General features: G+C 40.2%; 1 protein-coding gene across 1 annotated transcript; it reads left to right on the top strand.

Moving 5' to 3' along the window:
• The first annotated feature begins 419 nt into the window (after positions 1-419).
• On the top strand, positions 420-26,986 carry Mcmdc2 (minichromosome maintenance domain containing 2). The gene is made up of 14 exons (XM_051165986.1): positions 420-513; positions 597-727; positions 801-860; positions 3,862-4,057; positions 4,685-4,807; positions 4,916-5,020; positions 7,634-7,759; positions 10,524-10,761; positions 13,906-14,111; positions 18,784-18,950; positions 20,224-20,403; positions 21,255-21,397; positions 25,251-25,360; positions 26,820-26,986. Exons 1-14 carry the CDS (start codon positions 420-422, stop codon positions 26,984-26,986), a joined length of 2,046 nt encoding a protein of 681 aa, XP_051021943.1.
• The last annotated feature ends 154 nt before the right edge of the window (positions 26,987-27,140 follow it).

Genomic DNA, 27,140 nt, shown 5'->3' with positions numbered 1-27,140 from the left:
CATCTTCAGACTATATCTAATTGGGCCTATCACCATCCAAAATTATTAGTTTCAATTTGCATTTTTGGAGCACCTGCCCTAGAAAGGTGTTTGAGCATCCTGTCCAGTTTGTGATCATTTGCAAGATCCCATCACTAAATGTTGATTGAGGTGTCACTCGTGGGTGGGAATATGAGCCAATAGTACAGCGCTTGCATGCGTGAGGTCCTGGGTTCAGTCACACGGTTTTGTTTCAGTTGCAAGGTTTTAGAGCTGGAAAGTTTACCTTATTCTCAGTTTTAAGTTTTATTAGTTGGCTTCAAAATAAGCTTTATTTTGTTTCTAGGTTTCCTCAGTCTTTACATGGGTCTCATCACTTGTAAGCCTTACCACTAGCTGTGGTTAACTTGCTAATAACAGAGATTATCAACAAGGAGGAAATGGCAAATCGACAACTGAAAGAGGCAGCTCTTGTCTATCTTGACAGAAGTGGAGGCCTCCAGAAGTTCATGGACGACTGCAAGCACTACGATGGTATGTCAGCAGAGGGGCTGTCAAGAGCCCTCAGACACGTCCTGCACATAATGACCCCGACTACCACATTTATATCTTTACAGATTCAAAACAAAGTTATGCTGTCTATCGCTTCAATATTCTAATAAACCCCTATGACGTTGTAGAATTAGATGCGGAACTTGGAAATCACATTTTACACCATCCCTTAGAAGCTGCTCAAGTATTTCAATCAGTAAGTTAAAGAAGAAGCAATTTCCTCATCCCATGGACATTTTGATAACTCGTTTGCTTGTTTGAAATCACAGGTCTGCTTTGTCGCTGTTAAGACTCTCTCACTAATTGGACAATTACAGACTGAAACGCAAGTAAGTCTTAACTAACTTTAAAGTTTTAAAACTCAGGTACAAATTTTTAAGATAACTTATAAATTACTGTTTCACAGCAATTAATAAGTTAATAAAGAGTAGAGTACATGTTACAAAGCTCTACGTCATATTTTTTCTGTTTTTTTACATTTATTTATCACTTTTACTTGAGGGGTGGTCATGCTTACTCCCCCAGCATCCACAGGCCAGAGGACAATGGGAGTCCTGCAGGTTCTTTCCCTCCACCATGCGGATTCAGGGATGGAACTCTGGTTAGGTCATCAATCTGATGGTCAAAGTTGTATCAACATCTCTGACAGAAACTATGTAAGGGAGGAAGGATTTGTTGCAGTGCTGTGAACATTCAGAGCAGATCTGCCTCCCATGGCTACACAGTCATCTCAGAAACACATTTACCAGTGTATCCTATTAATCCCGAGGTACTACTGTGTCCAAGTTGACAGCCGGCATTAACCCAAATATCTTAATATATTTCATTTTTCTCCCATAATATCACTTTTTAAAAGGGGGATTGGTTTGAGACAGGGTTTCTCTGTGTAGTCTTGCCTGTCCTGGACTCACTCTGTAGACCAGGCTGGCCTCGAACTCACAGAGATCTGCCTGCCTCTGCCTTCCTGAGTATTGGGATCAAAGGTGTGCACCACCACACCTGGCTATAGCATCACTTTTAAAAATTAACATTTTTTTGCCAGGCTTGGTGGCTCATCCTGTAATTCCAGGGGATTAATTCTGGGTAGGCAGAGGCAGACAGGTCTCTGTGAGTTCAAGGCCAACCCAGGTTACAAAGCAAGTTCAGGATAATCAAGGCTACACAGAGAAACCTCATTTCAAAAAGCCTGAAATAAACAAATAAATAAATAAATAAACATTTTTATAATAACCATTTCAAAAATTTCCAAAAAGTAAAGAGATTAACACAACGGCCCTCCATATACCGATCATTTAATCTCAGTGATATAGTATATATGCACCATCTATATTTATCTGAAATATTTTAAGGCAAATCCCAGATGTTCTGTTATTGCACCCCATACATACTTCAGGATCAACTTCTTAGAACTCTTGCAGTTTTCTTATATAATCACAATGTTACCATTGCCTTTGATAAACCAGTGGTATTGAGCTGGCCTTGGTGGCACATGCCTATAATCCCAGCACTCAGAGGGGCAGAGGCAGGCAGGTCTCTGTGAGTTCGAGGCCAGCTTAGTTTACAAAGCAAGTCCAGGACAGCCAGGACTACAAGAGAATCCCTGTCTTGAAAAACCAAACCAAACAACCAAACAAACAAAACAGTGCTATTTTCTTGATAGAATCCAATATCTTAGTCATATTTTAATTTTTTCAATTTTATCTCAAGAGATTTTAATTTTATTTATTCATTTATTTATTTGAGCCAGAACTAAGGCCTGGTAATCCCATCATTTAGGAGGTAGAAATGGGAAGATTAAGGGTTTAAGATCATATTCAGCCACATTAGGGGATTTGAAGCCAGCCTGGACTACATTAGAGTTTCAGAAAACTAAAAAGAAACAAAAAAACTAAACTAAAAAAAAAGCCAAAGCAACTGTGCCTCCCATTCTCCAAAGAAAGACAAATCAGGGCACACACCTTTAATCCCAGCACTCAGGAGGCAGAGGCATGTGGATCTGTGTGAGTTCGAGGCCAGCCTGGTCTACAAAGCGAGTCCAGGACAGCCAGGGCTACACAGAGAAACCCTGTCTTGAAAACCCTCCTCCTCCCCCCCAAAAAGAAAGAAAGGCCAATCAGTATCTAACAAGGTTCACACATTGCAGCAGGTTCTTCTTTATGGCTCTCTGAGCCCTCTTCAGTCTAGAGCTACCTACTCCTTCTGTCTGTGTACCACTGACTTCAAAAAACCTGCTTAGTCAGCCTGTAAAATACTATGCATCGGATACATCTGATCTATCGTTTCTTCTTCTTCTTCTTCTTCTTCTTCTTCTTCTTCTTCTTCTTCTTCTTCTTCTTCTTCTTCTTCTTCTTCTTCTTCTTCTTCTTCTCTTCTTCCTTCTTCTTCTTCTCGCTTCTTCTTCTTCTCTTTCTCTCTCTGCTCTTCTTCTCTCTCTCTCTCTCTCGCTCTCTCTCTCTCTCTCTCTCTCTCCCTCTCCAGGGTTTCTCTGTGTAGCCCTGGCTGTCCTACACTTGCTTTGTAAACCAGGCTGGCCTGGAACTCATATCTATCCGGCTGCCTCTTCTTTTTTTCAACAAGAGGATTTATGAACTCTTTACTATGTCTTCAGGTGAAAGCACTTGCCTCCAAGCCTAACTGCCTGAATTTGATCTCTAGTTCCCACGTGGTAGAAGGAGAGAACTGATCCTCACAGTTTGTCTTCTGGCTTTCACATGTGTGCTGTTGCATTGGTGTGTTTGTGTGTATGCAATAAGTATAATTTTTTAAAAACTTTAAAGAAGATGCCCCAGCACCGTCTCCTATTTTTCTGTCCTAGACTTGGAATCATTAATTTCCCTCTGAACAGCTCTGATTCCTCTTAGCAAGAATTAATATTTTGAGATCACAATTTGATCACTAAAGTGTCCAATGCTATTAACTGTACATTGTTTTTAGTTACATATATATGACTATATATATATACATATATATCCAGAGATTGTGTATTTTTTAAGAAAAAATAATGAATTCATTGTGATATTTTTAGTTAAAATGATGTAAAATTTGTATTTAAATATTATATGTTTTTCTCTGGCTTAGTATTTGGTTCATGGGGCTGGAGAGATGGGTCAGAGGTTAAGAGCACTGGCTGCTCTTCCAGCGGTCCAGAGTTCAGTTCCCAGCAACCACATGGTGTTCATGAAGACAGTGTACTCATATACATAAAATAAATAAATCTTTAAAAAATATTTGGTTCATAGCAACAGTAACCAATTATATCGTATTCTTATATAATAAGGCAAGTCAAGTTGGATTGCAAGTTTTATTAATATCTTCTTTTGTTCTTATTAGATCAATGTTGTGCTGAAGTTAACACAGTTACCTCCACTGCCAAGTTACAGTCTTGATCTTTGTGAGTTTCCACTTAATTACGCATCTCAGAGGTTTTACATGATGCAAGGAATTGTGATTGCAATGACAACTATAACCAAGTACACACAGGGCGCAAGATTCCTCTGCTCAGACGAAGCATGCCCTTTTTCAAAAGGTCAGTGTTCACATGGTAAATGAGAACATCAAGCTGTTCACCACAAACCACATTTACAGTTGCTGACTAACCAAAGTGAGGTAAACAGAGACATTTTGGTGTCTCCTAATGTTTATAAGTTTATTATGCATAATCTTGAAACAGTCTTCCCTGCACTCCACAGTTTAATAAGTGCTTATATGTTCTGAGAGAGCAAATGCGAACTGCTTGCTCATGCAGTTCCCTTTGCTTAAGCTTTAACCTAGCCCGGCCTTCTGTGGGACACCCTTTCCCTTGATCCTCAAGGCTGGGCGAGCTGGATGCCTCCTCACTCTTCTCCGAGCTCTCTGCAAATGATGTCACACACAGACATTGTGTATTTAAGTCTCCATGTTACTAATGCCTTAGTGCAGTGCCTGTAAAGAAACAGCCATGTTGCTAGCACCTGGGAGACTGAAGCAGGAGGATGGTGTGTTCAAGGCTAGCCTGGGCTACATATTGATTCCTTGTTTAAATAAGTAAGTAAGCAAATGAATGAGTGAATAAATGAATGAATGAAAGAAACATACAGTGCACACTAATTGATAATATTAAATGGTTGAAAATAGTCAAATCTGAGAGTGGCTGAACACCACTGTTTTCTTTCAGGTTTTCAGTATATAAGAGTCCATGTGCCTGGTGCTACAGAATCTGCAACAGTAAGAAATGATTTTTTGTGCAGTCTGTGCTCATCTTCACTTCAAGAAGACAGAAAATTTAGAGTACTTGGTGGTAAAAATGTATTTATATTTTGTAATAATTTTCAAGTGGTGTCTTATATTTTAATAGGAAACTGAATATGTGTTCTATTAACAATTTCTTTTTGTTCTTTACCTTAAGATAAGCAGATAGTTGAAATAATTACCACAAAAGTGCTTCATGCTTTTCAAGGAGATTCTAAAAACCAGCCATTTAGGTTTCAGTCACTTAGTATTTTCCTAAGAGGTATGTAAAATTCCGTTTCAATTCAAAACAAAAGCTTTTATAAAATATGCGACCACCTTGTTTATGCTCACATATTGTAAACTATACTGACAGCTTAAGAATGGAAAGTCAGAGCTGGAGAGATGGCTCAGTGGTTAAGAGCACTGTTTACTCTTCCAGGGGTCCTGAGTTTAATTCCTGACAACCACATGATGGTTCACAACCATCTATAGTAGGATCTGATGCCCTCTTCTGGCCTGTGGGTGTATAAGCAGAGACAGTACTCATATACTAAATAAATAAATAAATAAGTCTTAAAAAAAAAATAAGAATGGAAAGTCATCTTTATCTGAAAATCCAAGTAGTCATGGCCACTTTATGATAATGATATCACATTTGTGTGTGTGTGTTGTGTTAATATTGACATACAGAGCCAAGTGTGCTTGTGTTTGTTTAATCCTGGCATTCAGTGACACTCTGTGATCTCAAGGCCAACCAGAACTACACAGTCAGACCCCATCTTAAAAAACAGTTGTGGTGATTCATGCCTTTAATCCCAGAACTCAAGAGGCAGAGGCAGGTGGATCTCTGTGAGTTCAAAGCCAGCTTAGCCTGGTCTATTAGGTGAGTCCAGGACAGCCACGGCTATACAGGGAAACCCTGTTTAAATAATAATAATAATAATAATAGTATATGAACATGATGAAAGAAAGATTTGGGGATTTTGCTGCACATAGTAAATATTTGTTAAATATGAGAATGACGTTCACTTATGACTATGTGTTGAGAATTGATGGGTCAGTACAAGGGCACCAGTGTCTGACATGAACTAGCACGTTGCTCACAGGGTCAGGCACCTGGGAGAGAAGCTGGAGCTGTGACAACAATAGAGCTTTACCTTTTTCTTGGACTAAAATGTGAGAAATTAAAAATACTCATTTAGAAAGATGACTATTGTAATTCTACATCCTGTAATTGTTGTGTTTTTTCATTGTTGTTTGGTTGTCTTGAGACTTTCAGTGCTTGTTTTCGGGTGAGAGAGGAGAAGAGGAGAGGAAGACCATGTGTGTGTGAGTGTGCATGTGCGTGCTTTATATGCACTTGTTCCTCTGGGCATGTACAATGGTCAGTACAGTGTGTCTTTTTTTGTTTGCTTATTTTTTCTTTCATTTCCTGCCCCCCACCCCGAAACAGGGTTTCTTTGTGTAGCCTTGGCTGTCCTGGACTCACTTTGTAGACCAGGCTGTCCTCGAACTCACAGAGATCTGTCTTCCTCTCCCTATCTGAGTGCTAGGAATACAGGCATGCACCATCGTGCCTGGTGTCTTACAGAGCTCTCTCAGCCCTGTTTTTGAGACAGGGTCTTTCACAGGATGTGATGCCTCCATCCTTTGTGTTAGGCTGGCTGGCCTGTGAGGGATTGGCCTGTCCTCTCCCTATACCACTTAGTCCAGCTTTTTTCCCCCCTGAGACAAGGTTTCTCTGTTTAACCTTGGCTGTCCTAGACTTGCTGTGTAGATCAGGCTGGCCTCAATCTCACAATGATCCTCCTGCCTCTGCCTCCCAAGTGCTGGGATTAAAGGTGTGTGCCACCATGCCTAGCCCCAGCTCAGCATCTTTTAATATGCCGACAGGTTGCTGGCTCTCATCTGCTCACATTTTCCCCCAAGTCACCTTCCTGGGAGAACCAATTTAAATGTTCCACATCATGACATTCAATAAGCAAATACATTCTTTTTAAACACAAACACACACAACAAACAAATAAACAAACAAACAAAAAACCAAAACACCCCTAAGCTTAGAGGGCTGGTAAGATGGCTTGTCAGGTAAACATGCTTACTGCCAAGCCTGACAACTTGAGTTGATCACTGTAACCCATGTGGTAAAACAAGAGAACTGTTTCCTGGAAGTTGTTCTCTGACCTCCCACATGTACCATGGCATAAGCACACCCACACATGCATATGGCATAAACACACATATGTGATAGAGTTTAAAAGCTCTGCCCAAGTCTCCATGTATGAGAGAACATGGCCTAGTATGAAAGGGTGGATTGGAAGACTGGACTAGGTGTGCATTTAGTTCTGCCACTTACTAGTGACTTGGCTCTGCAAAAATTGCTTGCTTGCTCAGTTTTTTGTGAATAAGGTACAGGTGAGAATATCTACAGTTACAGTATGCAAGAGAGTACACAGACAAGATCTTAGAAATGCTGTAGAAAGTGAGCGGTTTCTTTTAAAACTACTTAGATTCTAAATAAATATTGTTACATGCATGCTAATGTTGATTAACATTCTTTAGCATTTAATTGAAATATGTTTTATCTTACATAGAATGGTATTTTTCCTCTTGACTGCATTATATGTGAACATTTAACTATCTTAGTTGCTGTTTCACATGGCTTTTGAAGCTAACTCCTATTGCCTATAAATACCAACATATTATCAGCAGAACAGTGGCCCCGGTTCCCACTGTTGGTGCCGTTGTGTATGTATACTATATCAAACAAATGTAAATACTTCACTACTAACTCAACTACTGACTTGTCACTGGTTCCAGATCTTTGAACCATATGATGATATGCAATTTTCATTTAGTGAATGCTGTTTTCTTTTGTGTTTAATAACCATAGATGAACTAGTGGATAAAATGAAAATAGGAAATGAATATAAAATAATTGGAATTCCAGTCTGTGTCAAAACTTCGCAAAATGTTCTCTGTGTAGAAGCAAATAGTATCACTCCTTGTACAGTAACAGGTAAGGAAAGCCATATATTTTAATATATTTAAGTCCATTTGTTCAGCAATCAGCATTGCTTACTTTGTGCTAGGCCCTCTTCTAAGCAGTAGAAACTAAAACAGAACATCAGGCTGTCTACTCTTAACTCTTATGGTAGGTGGTCAGTCAGATGGCCACTGGTCCAGGTGTGGTGGCACACACGTGTAATCCCAGTACTTGGGAGCCTGAGGCAGGAGGAGCACAAGCTACGTGAGTTGCCACTCAACCGCAGTGTGTGGGGGGGAGGTAATGGGGGTGCTGTTAGAGCAGGGCTCTACGTCCAAGTACAAATCACAAAACTAGACAATGAAACAGTCCCTGCTACAAGGTGGTTTGGTTGGTTTGTTGGTTTAATTTGGTTTGGTTTTTCAAGACAGGGTTTCTCTGTGTAGTGCTCGCTGTCCTGGATCTCCTTCATAGACCAGGTTGGCCTCAAAATTACAGAGATCCACCTGCCTCTGCCTCCCTGAGTGCTCAGATTACAGGCGTGGGCCACTGTGCCCAGCTTCCTAAGTGTTATTAAGGAAGGAAAGAAGGTAGTTACAGTCTTAATGGAATTGAGGACTTCTTTCTTGAACTAGCTGTTACACTGACTTTTTGTAAGTTAACAATGAGAAAAATGTTTCTGACATTTTTCTGAGCATGGTGGTGCACACTTAACAAGCCTAGCGCTTGGTGGCAGAAACAGAAAATCTTTCAGGGTACCAAGGGTTAAGAGATTTGTTTTCTCAATGTTAGAGAGATGGCTCAGAAGTTAAGAGCACTGGCTGCTCTTCCAGAGATCCTGAATTCAATTCCCAGCAACCATGTGGTGGCTCACAGCCATCTATAATGAGATCTGGTGCCCCCTTCTGTCTTGAAGGTGTACATGCAAACACAACATCATATACATGACAAAAAAAGAAAGATTTGTTTTCTGTATAAAGGAGTTCATAGTAATGGCTGTGGGCTGAGGAAGAGATCAGTAGCAGTACCTTTCTCTCCCTGGGCCCTGAAAAGAGAACAGATAAAAGTAAGAGGACTACAATACCCGCCTTCATTACAGCAGCGTCTGTGGACAGCTGCAGCATAACTTAGCAACCTTGCTCTTTTCAGTTGCTTTGATATCTAAACAGGAAAGGCTGCTTGTATCTGAATAGCGTGGCGATTTTAGAATCTGCATTAATAGAAGCATTAATAAAATAATTTGAATTTACTTTTTTGGTTTGTTTTTGCTTTTTTTTTTTTTTGTTTGTTTGTTCTTTGAGCCCTCACTGTCCTAAAACTTGCTTTGTAGACCAGGCTGGCCTTGAATTCACAGAGATCCACCTGCCTCTGCCTCCTGAATGTTGAGATTAAAAGTATGCACCCCCACTGCTCAGCCCAATTTAAATTTATTTTATTATTATTGTTTTGTGTTTTGTTTTTCAAGACAGCGTTTCTCTGTGTAATAGCCCTGGCTGTCCTGGAACCCTTTGTAGACCAGGCTGGCCTCGAACTCACAGAGATCTGCCTGCCTCTGCTTCCCAAGCCCTGGGATTAAAGATGTGCGCCACCATGTCTGGCTCCAACTGAAATTTAAATGCAAGTGAATTCTAGATACTGCAGCTTATCATGGAGAGATTTTTGTTTGTTTTTGTTTTTGAGACAAGGTTTCTGTGTGTAGTTCTAGCTGTCCTGGACTCTCCTGTAGACCAGTCTGGCCTTGAACTCACAGTGATCAGCCTGCGTCTTGCCTCCCATTATTTAAAGGTGTGTGCTGCCACCACTGCCTGGCGGGAAGAATTCTTAAAAGAAGGGAGCTGTTGAATAAAGCAAGCAACATAAACCAACAGTTTCATGTACTGTGAAGAGCTTCACAACTTATTGGTTTGTAAGCAGAAAACAATTTACATTTGGTGGAAACTCTGCTTTTATTTTTAAAGATGTATTTATTATGTATACAGTATTCTGCCTGCGTGTGTGCCTGCATGCCAGAAGAGGACACCATATCTCATTATAGATGGTTGTGAGCCACCATGTAGTTGGTGGGAATTGAACTCAGGACCTTTGGAAGAGCAGCCAGTGCTGTTAACCTCTGTGCCATCTCTCCAGCCCCAAAAGTCTGCTTTCTTATGTTGAACTCCAAGGTTCAGGAGTTAGGCTAAGCTGGGACTTCCTGCAGGTATGTACAGCGAGAGCCAGCCCAAAGAGCACAGGGCCACCAGGCCGCTCCTCCTCTGTCACTTCCCTTTCTCAGGAGCTGGAGAGAGTCCAGGTGAAGACAATTCAGAATGTTGCAGCATAGCATAGTCCAGTGCTTTCAAAGTAGGAGAATATAAATCCCACAACATCTGGGAGCTTCCTGACAGGAACCAAAGCAGCGGTCAGAAGCCTCATGTCTGTGTGCCTCACACGAGACTTCAGAGGACAAATGATTTGCCTTTTGGCTTACAGCCAACTCGTGAGTGCATGAGGCGACAGAGACAAGAAATGATGGACAAGCAGGACCACCAATCATAATACCATACGATTTGAGTATGGCACATTAGAAGAACTATGTATTTTTGTTTGTTTTGTTTTGTTTTTTGAGACAGAGTTTCTCTGTGTAGCCTTGGCTGTCTTGGCCTCCCTTTGTAGACCAGGCTGACCTTGAACTCACAGCGATCCGACTGCCTCTGTCTCCCAAGTGCTGGGATTAAAGGCGTGTGCCACCACGCCCGGCCAGAAGAACTACATTTTTATATTATTTTGAACAAATGGAATCATTTTTGTTTTCTTTCAGTTCCCTCAGGAATTAGTGACAACTTCAAGTGTCTCCTCTCCCTGACTTCCAGCTCATGTTGGAAATTTACGGCAGTGCTTGCCAACATCTTTGCATCACAGATTGTTCCTCCTGGGACCTATAATTTGCTCAAACTCTGTTTGTTGATGAGTCTGGTGCAGACAAGGGACTGCAACAGGAAACAAGAAGACTGCTTAGATATTTTAATTATAACCAGTGACTCTCTGCTTGTAGACAGGTAAGATGTGTGGCGTGAAGTTTTCAAATTATGTATTGCTCACAAATTTGCATAAAGTTTTCCTCCTGATATTACTGCATGATGATTATTTAGAATTTATCTGAGTATGCAACTGGTTAAATAAACGTTACTAATAACGTTCAAAACTTTTCTTTTTGGGGGGTGGTGGTGGTTGGGTTTTAAGAGACAGAGTTTCTCTGTGTAGCCCTGTTTGTCCTGGATTTGTAGACCGGACTAGCCTTGAACTCACAGAGATCCACCTGCCTTTGCCTCCCGAGTGCTGGATCAAAGGCATGTGCCACCACCGCCCAGCTTAAAGTCTGAAACTTTTAAGTCTTGCATTTAGAACTGAAATATTTTCTTTTAATATTTTAAGACTCTAACCCCAAATTACAACCCATTACTCTGTTGTTTACAAATTCATCCTCTCCAGCCTTCCTTGCTCCATTCTTTATCTCAGCACTCTGCTTTTATCCTTATATTTTCAAATAATCTTCCATGTAGGATTCAACTGCCATTTTTTTATTAGAGATTCCATTCAGTGGCACAGGTTCCCTGAATATGACTAAGCTGTACAATTCTCTGTCGTTTTTTTTTTGAGTTAAGGTTTATCTGTTACACAGAGTGTCCTGCACTCCTCTGTAGACCATGGCCTAGAACACACAGAGATTTGCCAGCCTCTGCCTCCCAAGTGCTGAGATTAAAGGCGTTGCACCACTACACCCCACTCATAAATGATCTTTAAAAAGAAATTACTGCAGTGATCATAAAGTTAGGAGTAAGCTCCTTAGAGCCAATGTACAATTTTGAAGCAAAAATAAATTTATAGAATTAAATATTTTTACATTCAAATTAGCATTAACTTATTTAAGTAGATAATGTTTGGCTAAAATTAAGTCATTACTGGCAATGTCAATGTGGTGTTAAATGCAACAGATTGTACCAATTTATTCTTGCAATAACAACTTTAAACTGCTTCTCTCAGTGTTACCAATGCTGAGTATTATCAAGCTATTGAAATTAAAAAAGCGTATTTAAAAAAGTTATTTCTTTAAAGTAAAATTTGCATTTCTTTAATTGTAAGTAGTAATCATGATCAGGGCTTATTAAACACATTATTTTATGAACTTACTGATTTGTGATGTCTATTACAACTTAAAACCTTTTTGCTGTTTCTGTTTGTCATCAACCTTTGGTTTTTCTTTTTTAAATTTATTTTTATTTTATGTACATTGTGTTTTGACTGCATATATGCCTGTGTGAGGGTGTCAGATCCTCTGGTACAAGGGTTGCAGACAGTTGTGAGCTGCCATGTGGGTACTGGGAATTGAACCTGGGTCCTCTGGAAGAGCAGCCACTGCTCTTAACCACTGAGCCCTCTCTCCAGCCCAATTAACATTGTTATTTAAAAACTATGAGTGTTAACATATTTTTCTAGTTTGCTTTACATTGCTGTGATAAACACCATGACCCAAAAGCACCTTGTGGCAGGAAAGAGTCTATTTCAGCCCTCATGTTACAGTTCATCACAGAGGGAAGTCAGGGCAGGAGCTCAAGCCAGGAACCTATGCCCAGGAACTGACAGCAGAACCAATAAAGACGGCTGGTCACTGGCTCTCCGTGGCTTGCTCAGCTACCTTCCTTATACAGCCCAGGACCACCTGCCCATGGATGACACAGACCACAGTGGCTGGGCCCTCCCACATCAATCATCCATCAAGAGATGCCAGACATGCCCACAGACCAATCTGATGGAGGCAGTTCCTCAGCTGTGGATTCTTTGTGCCAAGTGACAGTCACTTGTGTCAAGTTGACAACTACCCAGCACACACATATATACTGTTGTTGTTGTTGTTTGTTTTTTGTTTTTCTCTGTGTAGCCTTGACTGTCCTGGACTCACCATATACACTCTTATAAACCATTCCCACAGTAAAGCAGTATTTTATCATTCTGAACTAACCTCAGTCTTTCTTCCATTTCTTATTGCCATCAGATAACTTTCCTGTTGTGCCCACCCTACCCCCACCATGCCCCTTGAGACACCATTCTCTGAGTTCCACGCTGTCCTGGAACTCTCACTTTGTAGGTCAGACTTGCCTGCCTCTGCCTCCTCTGCTGGGCTTGCAGCTGTGCTTACCACTGCCCAGCTAATCTTCCGTTCTTGAACGCCATAATAACAATTGTCCTCTTTTGAGTAAGGTCTGTCTTGCTCAATGTGTTTTAGAGATTGATTTGCTCGTGTGAATCAATAGCTTATTTTTGTTGAAGAGCAGTGTCCCTTGAGTATGCCACAGTGTTCTTACTCTTCTGTTCTAACTATTTTAGCCTTTTGGCAATAGTTGTCAACACCAGGACTTGGTATGTACTAGACACACCCTCTACCACTGAGCTACATGCCCATCCCTGCTGTAAACATTCTTGTATAACTTCTGAAATATTTCATTTTATTGGATAAAGACCTGAAGTAGATTGCTAGGGCATAAGGTAGATGCACATTTAATTCTATAACAAACTATCAAGCAGTTTAAAAAACTGGTTGGGCCATTTTACATTCCTGCCAACAATGTAGGGATTCTATTCGTCTCTGTCCTTACCAACATTGGTGTTGTCTGCCTTTTTTATGTGAGCTTTTGTTGTAGAAGTGAAATGATAGCTTAGCACTCTTACTTGAATTCTCTAGTTTCTATTGAGTTAAGCTGTTTCTCATGTGTTTATTTTCCACATGTATATCTTCTTAGGTGTTAACATTTTTCTCACCTTTTTTTCTTGTTTTGGTTTTTTTTGTTGTTGTTGTTTTTTGTTTTCTGCTTTTTGAGACAGGGTTTCTCTGTGCAGCCCTGGCAGTCCTGGAACTAGCTCTGTAGACCAGGCTAGCCTTGAACTCAGTGATCCACCTGCCTCTGCCTCCCAAGTGCTGGGAATAAAGGCATGTGCCACCACTATCCAGCTAAGAAATTATTTTCGAATTATCCCACTGTAAATTATTTTTCTAAGTCTCTCTACACTGTAAGTTGCCCAGAAAAAATAGCAGCTCTCATATATTTAGTGCTCAATAGACATTGGGCCAAATTAAATTTAAACATGTTGTTGACCTCTGAAAATCAGTTATTACATACCATCAATGGATAATTTATTTTCCCTAGGCTTTTGAATTTTAGCTTGAATCTTGTCTCACGTGGTATACGTCATCCTGTCTCTACTGAAGTTTTTCCGACTGTGTCCAGAAATAAATATGGAACTGGAGCAGTGAGTGTTCAAGCTGGCAGTGCTTTGCTATCTAAGGGCGGCATCTGCTTTATAGGAGACCTGACATCACATAAAAAAGATAAACTGGAACAGCTTCAATCAGGTAGGCAATACTTTCTCCTGTTTAACGGTGTCTTACCAGTGTGAAGAATCATTTAGCAGCTGAGATAGTACTGCATGGGGCTTAGGAGTTGGAAACTAGGTCAAATGTTAGTTCTCACTTCAATTTTAGAAATAAAATAAGAATTTAATTTGCAAATGCATTGTTTTAGCCTTTACTCTAGGTTCTAATACATGACTTTATTTTGGGCTAGATTGGTTTCCCTTTGTCTTATTGCATTATCTAAGACTTTTTACACAATGTGGAAAATAGTTGTTCCAATCTTCAGGTTTCTCACCATTAAGTGTAATGCTAGCTGTGGGGGTTTTGTTGTTGTTTTCATTTTAAAGCCCACGATGAAAAGATTTCCTTCTATTCCTACTCCACCAAGATGTTTTTTCATGAATCAGCATAAGATCTTGTCAGATATTCTTTCTTATATCAATTAATTTGATTATGTAATTTTTATAGCTTGCATTGGTTTTGCTTTGGGTTTTTGCTGTTTTGTTTTGAGTATGAATGTTTTGCCTGTATGTATGTCTATTCACCACTTCCGGTCCTGCTATTCCCACAAGCCAGAAGAGGGAGGGCACTGGCTCCCCTGGAACTGGATTTACAGACCGTTGTGAGCCACCATGTTGGTTCTGGGAAGCAAATCCAGGTGTTCTGAAAGGCAGTGCTCTTAACCACTGAGCCATCCCTCTAGCTCCTCGCTGATTAATTCTGAATACTGAACCATCAGAGCATAGCTGAGATAGGATCCATTTAGTCAGAGAGAATAATTGTGTAGATGTTCTGGAAAGGCATAAAAGAGATGCCAACTTACATATTAGACAACGTCAGCGAATGGCAGGTACAAGTACAGCTTGATAAGTAAATGATTTCACTGGTGGAACATTTGCTAGCTTACAGGCAGCTACACTCACCAAAATCACTTCCCCAACTCCTGTTTTATAGAGCTCTGAATTAAAAAGTGCCTCACATAGGACAGAAGCAATCAGCCCCAGAGAGGAAGTTTGTCTTTGGGAGTGCTTGCTCCTTGTCCTTAAACATTTTGAAGGTTTTAGTAAACACTGTCAGACCATGGAAAGGATGACTGTTTAACTGGAGTCTGACATTTACTGTTAATATACAGAGCAGCTAAGTAGCAGCCTGCTACAAAATAATATTCCTTTGACAAAGTGTAATAGCTATTGTCTTGTTGCTGCAACAAATATTAACAAGAGCAATGTATAGAAGGGAAGGTTTGTTTCAGCTCATAGAATCAGGGTACAGTCCATTCTGTCAGTGAAGAAAGATGGCAGCTCAAGGCAGCACATCCATCACTTTGCATCAAGAAAGCAGAGAGGGGGCTGAAGAGATGGCTCAGAGGTGAAGAGCACTGACTGCTCTTCCAGAGGTCCTGAGCTCAATTCCCAGCAACCACATGGTGGCTCACAACCATTTATAATGTGATCTGATGCCCTCTTCTGGCCTGCAGGTGAACATGCAGTCAGAGCACTGTATACATAATAATAAATAAGTCTTAAAAAAAAAAAAAAAGGAAAAGAAAAGAAAGCAGAGAGAAGCTAGGCATGGCTGAGCACACCTTGAATCCAAGCACTTGTGAGGCAGAGGCAGGTGGATCTCTGTGAGTTCCAGGCCAGCCAGGGCTACACAGAGAAACTCTGTCTTGAAAAAACACAACAAAATACAAAAAACAGTAAGAAAGAGCCTAATTAAAAGCTTCTCTTTATAAGAGTTGGTTATGATGTCTCTTCACAGCAATAGAGAGTGACTAAGACAAAGTGCATTCATAGTCTTGTACATCTATTACTACTGTACATTTCCAAAGTACAAATACACTCCAAATACAAACTATATACTCATTAAATGTTAACTCTCTATTCCTCCCTGACATTAGCTTCTGGTAATATTTATTTCATTTTCCGTCTTTATGAACTTTCCTACTAATAGACTTTCATTCCTTTTTTATGATTTATTTATTTATTGTGTATACAATCTTCTGCCTGCATGCCAGAGAGTGCACCAGATCTTATTATAGATGGTTGTGAGCTACCATGTGGTTACTGGGAATTGAACTGAGGACCTTTGGAAAAACAGCCTTAACCTCTGAGCCACCTCTCCAGCCCGAATTTCATTTTACTATGTTGACCGATATCTTATTTCTACTTTCTGCTAATTGTGAACAATCTGGTATGGGTATTTGTCTAAGTTATTTTTCTGTTGCTGTGATAAAACACCATACCAAGGCAATTTATTTTAAAAAAAAAATTTAGCCTTTAATCTCAGCACTTGGGAGGCAGAGGCAGGTGGATCACTGTGAGTTTGAGGCCAGCCTGGTCTACAAAGTGAGTCCAGGACAGCCAAGGATATACAGAGAAACCCTGTCTCGGAAAAACAGCAACAACAACAACAACAGCAAACATTTAGCTGGGCATGGTGACACATACCTTTAATCCCAGCCCTCAGGAAGCAGAGGCAGGCAGATCACTGTGAGTTCAAGGCCAGACTGGTCTATAAAACGAGTCCAGGACAGCCAAGGTTACATAGAGAAACCCTGTCTTGAAAAACAAAAACATTTAATTTGGGGCTTATGGTTTCAGAGGTTAGAGTCCATGGCCATCATGACAAGGCGCATGGCAGCAGGCAGGCATTGGAGCAGTAGCTGAGAGCTCACATCTGATCCACAAGCTCCAGGTAGAGGGGGAACAAAAGAACAAAGCCAAACCAACACTACATATATGCTTGAGTGGGTTGAGACACACCTAAGAGATTAATAAAGCACACCTCTGAGTGTGTCTGGAAGTCACTCCAGAGAAGGAAGACCCACCCTGCATGGAGGTGGCCCTTCCCCTGAAGCTAAGAGCACTGTTCTCTATGTTTCTTCACTACCATGAGGTGAGTTGCTCTGTTCTGTCATGTTCTCCCTGCCAGGATGAGCTAAACCCTCTAGAACCACAGCCAAATGAGCCTTCTCTTGAAGTAGCTTATATCGGGTATTGTTTCATGGTGACAGAAGTCTAACGTGTGAACACAGAAAACGATTAACCCTACCCAGATCTAGCCAATGGTCAGAACATTCTCCACAGTTGAGTGGAGAGTGGGATATGACTTTCTCACGTACTCTGGTGCCTCACATTTGACCATGTCCCCTGGAGGGGGAGACCTGGTGGCACTCAGAGGAAGGACAGCAGGTTACCAAGAAGAGACTTGATACCCTATGAGCATATACAGGGGGAGGAAGTCCCCCTCAGGAACAGTCATAGGGGAGGGGAATAAGGGAAAAATGGGAGGGAGGGAAGAATGGGAGGATACAAGGGATGGGATAACCATTGAGATATAGCAAGAATAAATTATTAAAAAATATTTAAAAAAACAAAAGAGGGTTAAATGAATTAAAGGATTAAAATCCATTTGGGAGTTAGAATCCTAAGAATAAGATTAGATTCATAGATTAAAATTGTGAATAGGATATTTCTACTTATTGTTTGTTTGGGTTTTAAGTAGGAGAGGGCTTTGATGACTTTGTTTTTGAGCATGCTGAATCAAAATACCTTTTTCCTCAGTCATAGATCATACTATCTTTGTCCCTGACTTTCTTTCATGAGTGGATTGCGTTCTATTATTGTTTAGCACATAAAGGGCATTTTTGAGTTGATGTAGCTCAGTTGTGTGTGTGTGTGTGTGTGTGTGTGTGTGTGTGTAGTGTGCACAAAGCTGTCCCCAGCACTGCATACACTATACAAGGTGGGGTAAACCTATAATCCCAACACTTTGGGAGGTGGAAGGAAGATCAGAAGTTCCTAATTATCCTCAACTCTATGGGAAGTTTGAGGCCAGCCTGGGCTAATGAAAGATGGACTGTGTGAAGTGTCCTAGTCCTCTGCCTGTCCCTACATGCCTAACCACAGTTCTAGCTTGTGCTCTGGACTGGTGATTCCCAAAAAATAACACATACAGATTTTAGACATCTTTCTTATCTTGTTCTTTTTATGGTAGTTGTTCTAATTTTAGCAGTATCTTTTAAAGCAATCAAATTCACTTGTGTCTTCACTATCTGTTTTAGAATCTCATGATGATACTGGTTATTAATTTGTAGACATATAGGATATCTACTAGAAAAACAAAATCTTTTTTTTAATTGCAAAAATATTTATTACAATTTACAAATTAGTTAATAGTTATATACAAATATACTCTGAGCTATAAAATCTCCACTAGTTACATTTGAAATCACTGATCTGAAAAAGCCAACTCAGAAATCTCATCCCCCAATTCCACCTTCCTTAAATTATAAGAAATAACATCTGATAGTTTTAATTTCAAGTTATAGATGAGGAGTTGCCATATTTCAGCACTCAGAAATGTGGATCCCCATCTGCAGAGCCTCTTGCATGCTACACAGATCTTTATTTTTTATTTTACTTATTATTTTTGCTACACATATCTTTAAAGCACCATTGCAAGACTTAATGTGTAAAGAACCTCCACACCCTGCCTTGCCTTCGGAAGGGTTCTTTCCTTAACATCTGGGACTGGGATGACAATAACAACAATCTTGTTTTTCTCCTTTGGTCAATTTGTGAATAACAAAATCTTAAAAGATTGACAATCAAAGCTATTCAGATGTGCAGCATCTTTAGGTAACACATGATCATGTCTTCTGATGCAGTTCTGGAGAGCAGAAGCATTTCAGTGTTCATCCCTGGAAAGAAGTTTGGGGATGGTATCGATCAGCAAATGACTTTTCCAATTCAGTGCAGTTTTTGGTCTTTTGTTGATATGGATTCACCTTCAAGGAGAAATGTGCAGAAAACCAGTACTCTGATTGGTCAGATGGTAAGGGCTCGATTTTTTTGTTAGAATATAGTTTTGGAATCTACTTGTAATCCTAGCACTTGAGACACGGAAGTCGGAGGATTAGAATTTAAGGTTATCCTCAGCTACATAAGTCTGAGGCCATCCTGGGATACATGAAGCTCTTTCTTTAAAAAAAAAAAAAAAAAAAAAAAAAAAAGCTTTTAAATGCTTCTTCAGAACTGCTTTCACATCCCTCTCCCCTTCTAACCTCTTCCTTCTTACATGTCTTCCTCTTCTTTACCATATACCTAAGGCTGTGCTGTAGCTCATTATGTAGCCCAGACTGGCCTCAAAGTAGCCATCCTGCTGAGTGCTGAGAGCTGGAGTGCAGACATGACTACTGTATCCAGCAACATCTTCATAATGTGTTTGCATTTATATACTTTATCAGACATTACTACTGAATAATGACCCAGTGGTTAATGTTTGTTTTTGTTTTGTCTGCGTTACATCCCACCCTTAAATTTTTATTCATGCAAATCAGATGTCTAGTCAGTAGAAATTTCTGTTTGAAGAGTTGAGAAGTCGTGTGTGTGTGTGTGTGTGTGTGTGTGTGTGTGTGTGTGTGTGTTCAGGCTGACTCAGATGTCTTCAGTTGCAGTCTTTCTTAGTTTTGGAGACAGAGTCTCTCCCTGGAACTCACCAATTTAGCTAAACTGTCTAGCCTGCAGGCTCCTGTCTCCACCTCCCCACAGTGAGATTACAGGCACTTGTTGTGGTACCAAGCCTTTCTGACTGGGCTCTGGGGAGAGAATTCAGTACCTCCTCTTCCTACAGCAAGCATATTACTGATTGGTACATCTGCTGATCCCTGGAAGGCTTTACTAATAATAGATGATAAGTACTTAATAAGAACTGTCTTTTAAAAATTGCATTCCATCGCTGGGGATGGGGGAAGAGGGTGGTAGCATATGCCTTTAATCCCAAAACTTGGGAGGCAGAGGCAGTGGGATCTCTGTGAATTTGAGGCCAGCCTGGTTTACAGAGCAAGTTCCAGGACAGCCAGGGCTATGTAGAGAGACACTGTCTTGAAAAACAAACACCAAACAAACAAACAAACAAAAAACAACCAAACACTCAACAACAAAAAAGTTCCATTCCACAAGTTTCACATTTTTTCCAGAAATTAATTTAAACTATAGTTAATACTGAAATAATCACTAGATGAGTTAAAAAATATAATGATCAATTTGTACTTAACTACTTCTAGTTAGTTAGCTCACTGTTTGCCCTACCTTTGTGTTTGATGTAGGATTGCAGTTTGATTCCAGCTAACCTTGCAGAAGCATTTGGATTGTTGATTAACTGCAGTGAGTCATCTCCTTGCCACCCACTTCTTCCTACTGTGCAACATACTTTAAAGAAAGCTATGGATCCTGAGGGGCTGCTTTATTTAGCTTCTAAACAGTTCACAACCGAAGATTTTGAAAAGGTAGAGGTACAGCCGGGCATGGTGGTAAACTCCTTTAATCCCAGCACTTGGGAGGCAGAGGCAGGCAGATTGCTGTGAGTTCAAGGCCAGCCTGGTCTACAAAGTGAGTCCAGGACAGCTAGGGCTATACAGAGAAACCTTGGCTCGAAAATCTAAAAAGAAAAAAAAAAGGGGGGGGGAGTAGAGGTAGATAATGTGCTTACCCAGAATGCCTACTGCATTGTTTCTTAATTACTTATTTTTTATCTTTACATTTGTTTGTTTGTTTATTTGGTGTGTGTGGGTATGTGTGTACAAATGTACTGAGTGCACATAAAGGTGAAAGAATAACTTTGTAGAATGCAGTTCTACCCTTCTACCCTGTGGCTTATTGGGATCAAACTCAGGTTATCATGCTTGGCAACAGGAGCCTTTACTCTGAGTCACCTCACCATCCCAATTTCTTAATCTGTCTGTGTCTCTCTCTGTCTGTGTCTCTCTCTGTGTCTCTGTCTCTCTCTGTGTGTTTGTGTGTGTGTGTGTGTGTGTGTGTGTGTGTGTGTGTGTGTAGGTGTAGAGCTTATGGGAGAGGTGTGACTTTATCCCATTGGAAGCACAGAAATCAGCCAGTAGTTCAGTTCTGGTGCATAGTGCACTTCTGCACTGTGAGAGGCTATTCTAGGTAAATTTCATGTTTGTTACAAGCAGATGGCAATGACTTAAAATGCTCAGTGACTTGGAAATGGCCCACATATTTACTTAAGTTTGATGTAAAAGTTATGGAAACTTTAAAAAATCAGCCAGCATACTTTGGAATTCTAATGAGTCCATAATAAAATTAAATCTTTTAATTTTTTATATTTTTAACTTAGCTTCTGGCTTTTGCAAAAAATTTGAATGTGGAATTCAGCTTGGAGGCAGAAAGGATGATTCATGGCTATTATCTAGCGAGTCGCAGAGTCAGAACAGATTCTGTACATGGATCAAAGCTGTCAGCATCTGCATTAAAATACTTGTAAGTATTCCACTCGGGATTGTAAGGCCAAAATTGACTTTTAGATATGAATTTAATCAACTTGTTTTTTGTAGTTGTTTATCTGTTTGATTTATGGTTGGTTACTCGTTTCAGAAGAATTTAAGATCACTTAATGACTTCCTTTGTTATATTTGTAAATCATTTGTACCACTAATAATTCTTTTCCCTAAATTATTTTATTGGATCCTCTGTATGAGATATGCCTGAGAAAAGTGCAAAGACTTCAATGCGAATGACTGCTTTTTAATGTGGTTATTTGTATTCCAAGTATATTATACTTGGGCCTAAAGAAACTTTCCTATTGAGTAACTTATTTAATATTCATATGTGCATATAATGTGTTTGGATCCAATCCACTTCCATTCCCTCCCCTCCATTTGTCCTCCCCAATAGAGACAACACTACATTATTCCTTGCAGTTCTATTTTTTTTAATGTATTTAGCACAGTGTTAAGAATTGAACACATGATTTCCATATTCAAGGAAACACTCTACACTGAGCCATATCCCAGCCCTGTTCCTTGTGCTGTACTTTGTGTATCCTCCTAACACTGTCTATTCCTACCATCTCCCCAGAGGTAATCACACTGTTAACAGTTTTGATGATTATTTCCAGAAATTACTCGTTCAGACATCAGCATAGGCTGAAGATGCAGCTCAGGTGGCAGAGTATGTCACAGCATGCACAAGTTCCTCGGTTCAATCTCCAATCCTGCGTAGAGTGGGCATGGTGCGCACCTACAGTCTCAGCCCTAAGAAAGTGGAAGCAACAGGCAATGGTGGCACACACCTTTAACCCAGCGCTTGGGAGGCAGAGACAGGCGGAGGTCTGAGTCAGAGTGAATTTCAGGACAGCCAGAGCTACACAGAGAAACCCTGTCTCAAAAACAAAAACAAACAAAAAACAAAGTGCAGGCAGTAGTATCAAAAGTTCAAGGTCATCCTCTAGATAGAGATAGGTCAGTAGGTAGATAGATGGACAGATAAGCATCAAATACTATCATATACATATCCATTTTTTTCATATGTGTACCTGTGTGGGTACATGCATGTAGAAGCCAGGGGCAGCCTAGGTGTCATTCTTCAGATACCATCTACCTTGGTTTTGAAACAGGATCTTTTCCTGGCCTGTAGCTCACCAAGTAGACTAAGCTGGCTGGCCAGGGATTCCCTGTTTGGAATTACCGTGTTTCTCAGACTATAAGACACACCTGACCATAAGGCGTACCCAGTTTTTAGAGCAGTGAAACGAGAAAAACAGTAAAAAAACAAAACAGCAATCAGACCATAAGGCATCCATACCCTAATTTCTCCCACGCTTTGGGGAGTGGGGGGGAAGTGCATCTTATAGTCCAAAAAATACGGTAGTCATGTACCATCAGACACAGCTTTTTACATTGGTTCTGGGAACTGAATGCAAGTATTTGTGTTTATACAGCAAACACTTTACCCACTGAACTGTCTCCCTAGGCATGTATATGTGCACATATCTGGATTGTGTAAATGTGTGTATGTGGGGAAGGGGGCAAGAAGTCAGGTAGAGACCCTGAACTTGGAGCTCTTACTGGACTAGACAAGGTGTGGAGCAGGCTCCAGGCATGCTCCTTTCCCCCTTGCTTAGCACTGGCATGCAGGCTCCCACAGTTGCACCTGGGTTTTTTATGTAGGTGCTGGGGACTGAACTTAGGTCCTCATGCTGTGGAACAAGCACTGTACCATTACTGACTGAGCTATCTCTTCAGCCCATTTAAGTGTTATAAGTCAGTATGTACAAATATATTTGATATTGATAATAAATACATTGTTTTCCCAAATGGGATTATATACACACAGAGCAGAGAAAGAATTATAGAGTACTATTTTAAAAGCGACATCAGTGTCACTGTGCTGTGACCTATGACATTATGATGTGACTCTATCATAGGTTATAGTCCCTCAGGTAGAGGCTATTATTCCACTTGATCAAGAGTAAAATAACCCAATAAACAACAAATTGGATCTCTTGTTATAACTGCAATACAAAGTAAAACAAATGAGTGTAGAAAGCACTAAAGTATAGGTCTACAAGAGATAGGTATGTTTAATTACTTCCCTCAACTATATGATTATTTAAGTAAAGCTGAAAATGCAAGAGGTAAGCCAAAGTAAAAAGCAATTCCTTAATAAACAATTTCCAATGCTAATCAAAATTATGTAATAAAGCCATAATTAGAATACTTAGAAAAAACTATATTGTATCAAAAATCGAAAAATCTACTATTTGATGTTGTCTTTTGTCTGTGGTAAAAGATTTTCTGTACTTAAATTTATATAGCCTCATGTTACATTATATTGACTCCCAGGCCAGGCAGAGTTAATTTTAATATAATCATATCTTATCATAGTATATGGACACATACTGAGTGGATATGGGGTTTATGGACAAGCAAGATAAAAGAACATTTAGTACCCAGAAGAATCATTATTCAGTTTTCTCCTCTTCTATATTCATTTCTCCTTTTATGAAGGCTCCACACATATTTACCAGATTTTGAATGAGGCCTAGGGTTACAATAATTGAATATGTTATAAGCCATATTGAGAGACCTTCACAGATTTGATTTTTTTTTTTTTTTCAAGACAGGGTTTCCCTGTGTAGCCTCGGTTGTCCTGGACTCACTTTGTACTTTGTAGACCAGGCTGGCCTCAAACTCAGAGCTGTTTGCCTTTGCTTCCTAGAGTGCTGGGATTACAGGCATGTGCCACTGCACCCTGCTTGAATTATGATCTTGATCTAGCAAGAAAAAGATTAATAGGGTAAACATCAAGTCTCCAAATATGTTCCCAAGCTTCCTAGTTCAAGTGCGACTGTGAGAAGAGTGCTGCCCCTTCATATGAGAGAGATGCATGAGCGGTCATTCCGCTCATGACTAAGGCAGAAAGCATGTGACTTGTCATTTTGAGATTTAGATTGTATTATTCTATTAAAGTACATTAAGAGCAAGAAAATGATTAACTCTACTTCCACTCTGACAGTCAAATCAGTCTCTCTCTCTCTCTCTCTCTCTCTCTCTCTCTCTCTCACACACACACACACACACACACACACACACACACACACAGTACTATATTGTAAAAGTTAATCATATCTGATCATAAGGAAAATAGCTAGAATATTGAGGAAATGACACCTTTAGTCCCATAACTCAGAAGGCAGAAGCAAGAGGATCTCTGTGAGTTCAATGCCAGCCTGGTAGCAAGTTTCAAGATAGCCAGGGCTACCTAGAAAAAGCTTGTTTCAACAAAACAAGAAATTATGTTGCTGTCTGAATGCCCTTCCAGAGGTTCTGAGTTCAATTCCCAGCAACCACATGGTGGCTCACACATCTATAATGTAATCTGATGCCCTCTTCTGGCCTGCAGGTGTACATGCACATAGAGCACTGTATACATAGTAATAAACCAACCCTAGCGTGGTGGCGCACGCCTTTAATCCCAGCACTCAGGAGGCAGAGGCAGGCAGATCTCTGTTGAGTTCTGAGGCCAGCCTGGTCTACAAAGCGAGTCCAGGATAGCCAAGGCTAACATGGAGATTCCATGGAGACTTTATAGATAGATGAGGAGCTGATGAAAGAGCCAAGGATCTGTATATCCATATATCTTATATTGCTGTAAGAGATGTTTAGTTAGGTTTGTTTCTCCTCCTGTATATTTATTGGAGCAGAACTTAGGGTAGGGTATGTGGAAAACAAAATATGTAGCTGGTTAGCACATGGCTCATGTCTTGCTTGTTCCTGTGTAAATATGTATTTCTTGTAATATCAACATGTCTCTATTAACTTCTTTCTTTTAGAGTTTCTTTATCTGAAGCTCATGCTCGGCTGAACTTAAGGAATAAAGTACTCAAAGAAGACGTACTCATTGCAGCCTTACTGTTTGAATTATCTCTCACATTGAAATATGGTAATTCACATTAGTAATGACCCCTAAGTAATCTTAGCTTATCAAATTATTATATGCATTTTAAATACTTCAAATTAATTAATCTTGGGGGCTGGAGAGATGTCCCAGTAGTTAAGAGGACTGGCTGCTCTCAGAGGACCAGGGTTCAATTCCCAGCAATGCAGCTCACAGCTGTCTGTAACTCAGTTCCAGAAGATCTGGCACCCTCACAGCCATCTACGCAGGCAAAACACCAAAGCTCATAAAAGAATAATTAATCATTATTGTTATTGGGTATGTCTTATTTCAACTTGAATATTTACTGTTTTTCTCATCATGTAGCCCAGGCTGGCTATTAATTCAAAATTGTATCACCTCAGCACTGCAATTCCAGCTGTGTGACACATCTGTTAACACCCTAATTATGCACATTGCTATTTGGAGTTTTGGTTAGAGTTAAGCCTCATCACTGGGACCAGGCTCACCCTTGACTTGCTATGCTCTGAGCCCTCTGGAAAGCAGCAAGCGTTTTGTTTTGGGGGACAGGGTTTCTCTGTGTAGCTTTGGCTGTACTGTACTTGCTTTGTAGACCAGGCTGGCCTCAAACTCAGAGATCTGCTTGCCTTTGCCCCCAGCAAATTTAATTTTATGTGCATTTGTCTTGAGTGTCAGAGCCACTGAGTTATAGACAGCTGTGCATTGCTGTGCTGGGAATTGAATCTGTGTTCTCTGGAAGAACAGCCAGTGCTCTTAACCACTAAAACATCTATCCAGCCCTGTGGCAATCATCCTTAACCAGGTCCATGGATGGTTCAAGCCCCCAGGGACATGTAGATCATTATCTACAAATTCTTGTGTCCCTTTCCAAAGGAGATAGATTGTAAATTGTATTAAAGTAGGCTATAGAAACTAATGATTACTAGAAAAGATTGTTATCCTGAATTAAACACTGCTTCCAACAAATACTAAACAGTTGTCTCATTTTACCTAAGGCCAAATTTTGTCAGACACATTATTGTATAGACCATGAAGAAATGTTCCAGCTAGTCCATGGTAGCGGTGCTCACCTTTAATCCCAGGGCTTTGGAGGCAGCGACAGGTGGATCTTTTAAGTTTGAGGCCAGCCTGGCCTACAAACTGAGCTCTAGGACAGCCAAGGCTATACAGGGAAAGAGATGTGCTGCCAATTTTATGTAATTGTTAAAGCATGTGAGAGGGGACTGGCCTTGTAGAGGGACCCAGAACCTGGTTGGGTACTACACGTATCATTTTATATTTAAAGAGTCAGGTGTGATCCCCACTTTTAATCACAGCACTCAGAGGTAGAGGCAAACCAGCCAGGGCTATACAGTAAGGGCTGCCTCAAGGACCAAAAATAAAACTTATTCAGTAGTTCAGAAATTTTAAACTTCTATTACTTTTGTTGAAATGTATTTCCAGTTTTAGTTTTTAAGTCTCACACTGCATTTTGTTCATTCAGGGGCCACTGCGTTTTGTGTTGCTCCCAATGCATTATTTCCATTTGAACTATACAATGAAGAATATTTAGAGCAAAGAGATCTCTACCTGATGCAGTGCCAACAGCAGCTCCAACAGTTTATTGCCACGTGTGGACCTGGGACAGCTATCTTTGCTAGTGACGAATAAGCAATTTAAGGAATGAATTCCTCTTTATGTCTCTGTAAGCCTTGGTTTAATGCATACGTGATTTGGGAGTAATGCTTCAGATGTGTGTTGTCTCAAGGTTATTAGAATGCCAGTAAGACTACAAAATGTGGCCCCTTAATTACATATATACAGA

Source organism: Acomys russatus, chromosome 2 (genome assembly GCF_903995435.1).
Source record: "Acomys russatus chromosome 2, mAcoRus1.1, whole genome shotgun sequence".
Classification (NCBI taxonomy): Eukaryota; Metazoa; Chordata; class Mammalia; order Rodentia; family Muridae; genus Acomys; species Acomys russatus.
This window is presented reverse-complemented; position numbering and strand designations above follow the sequence as displayed.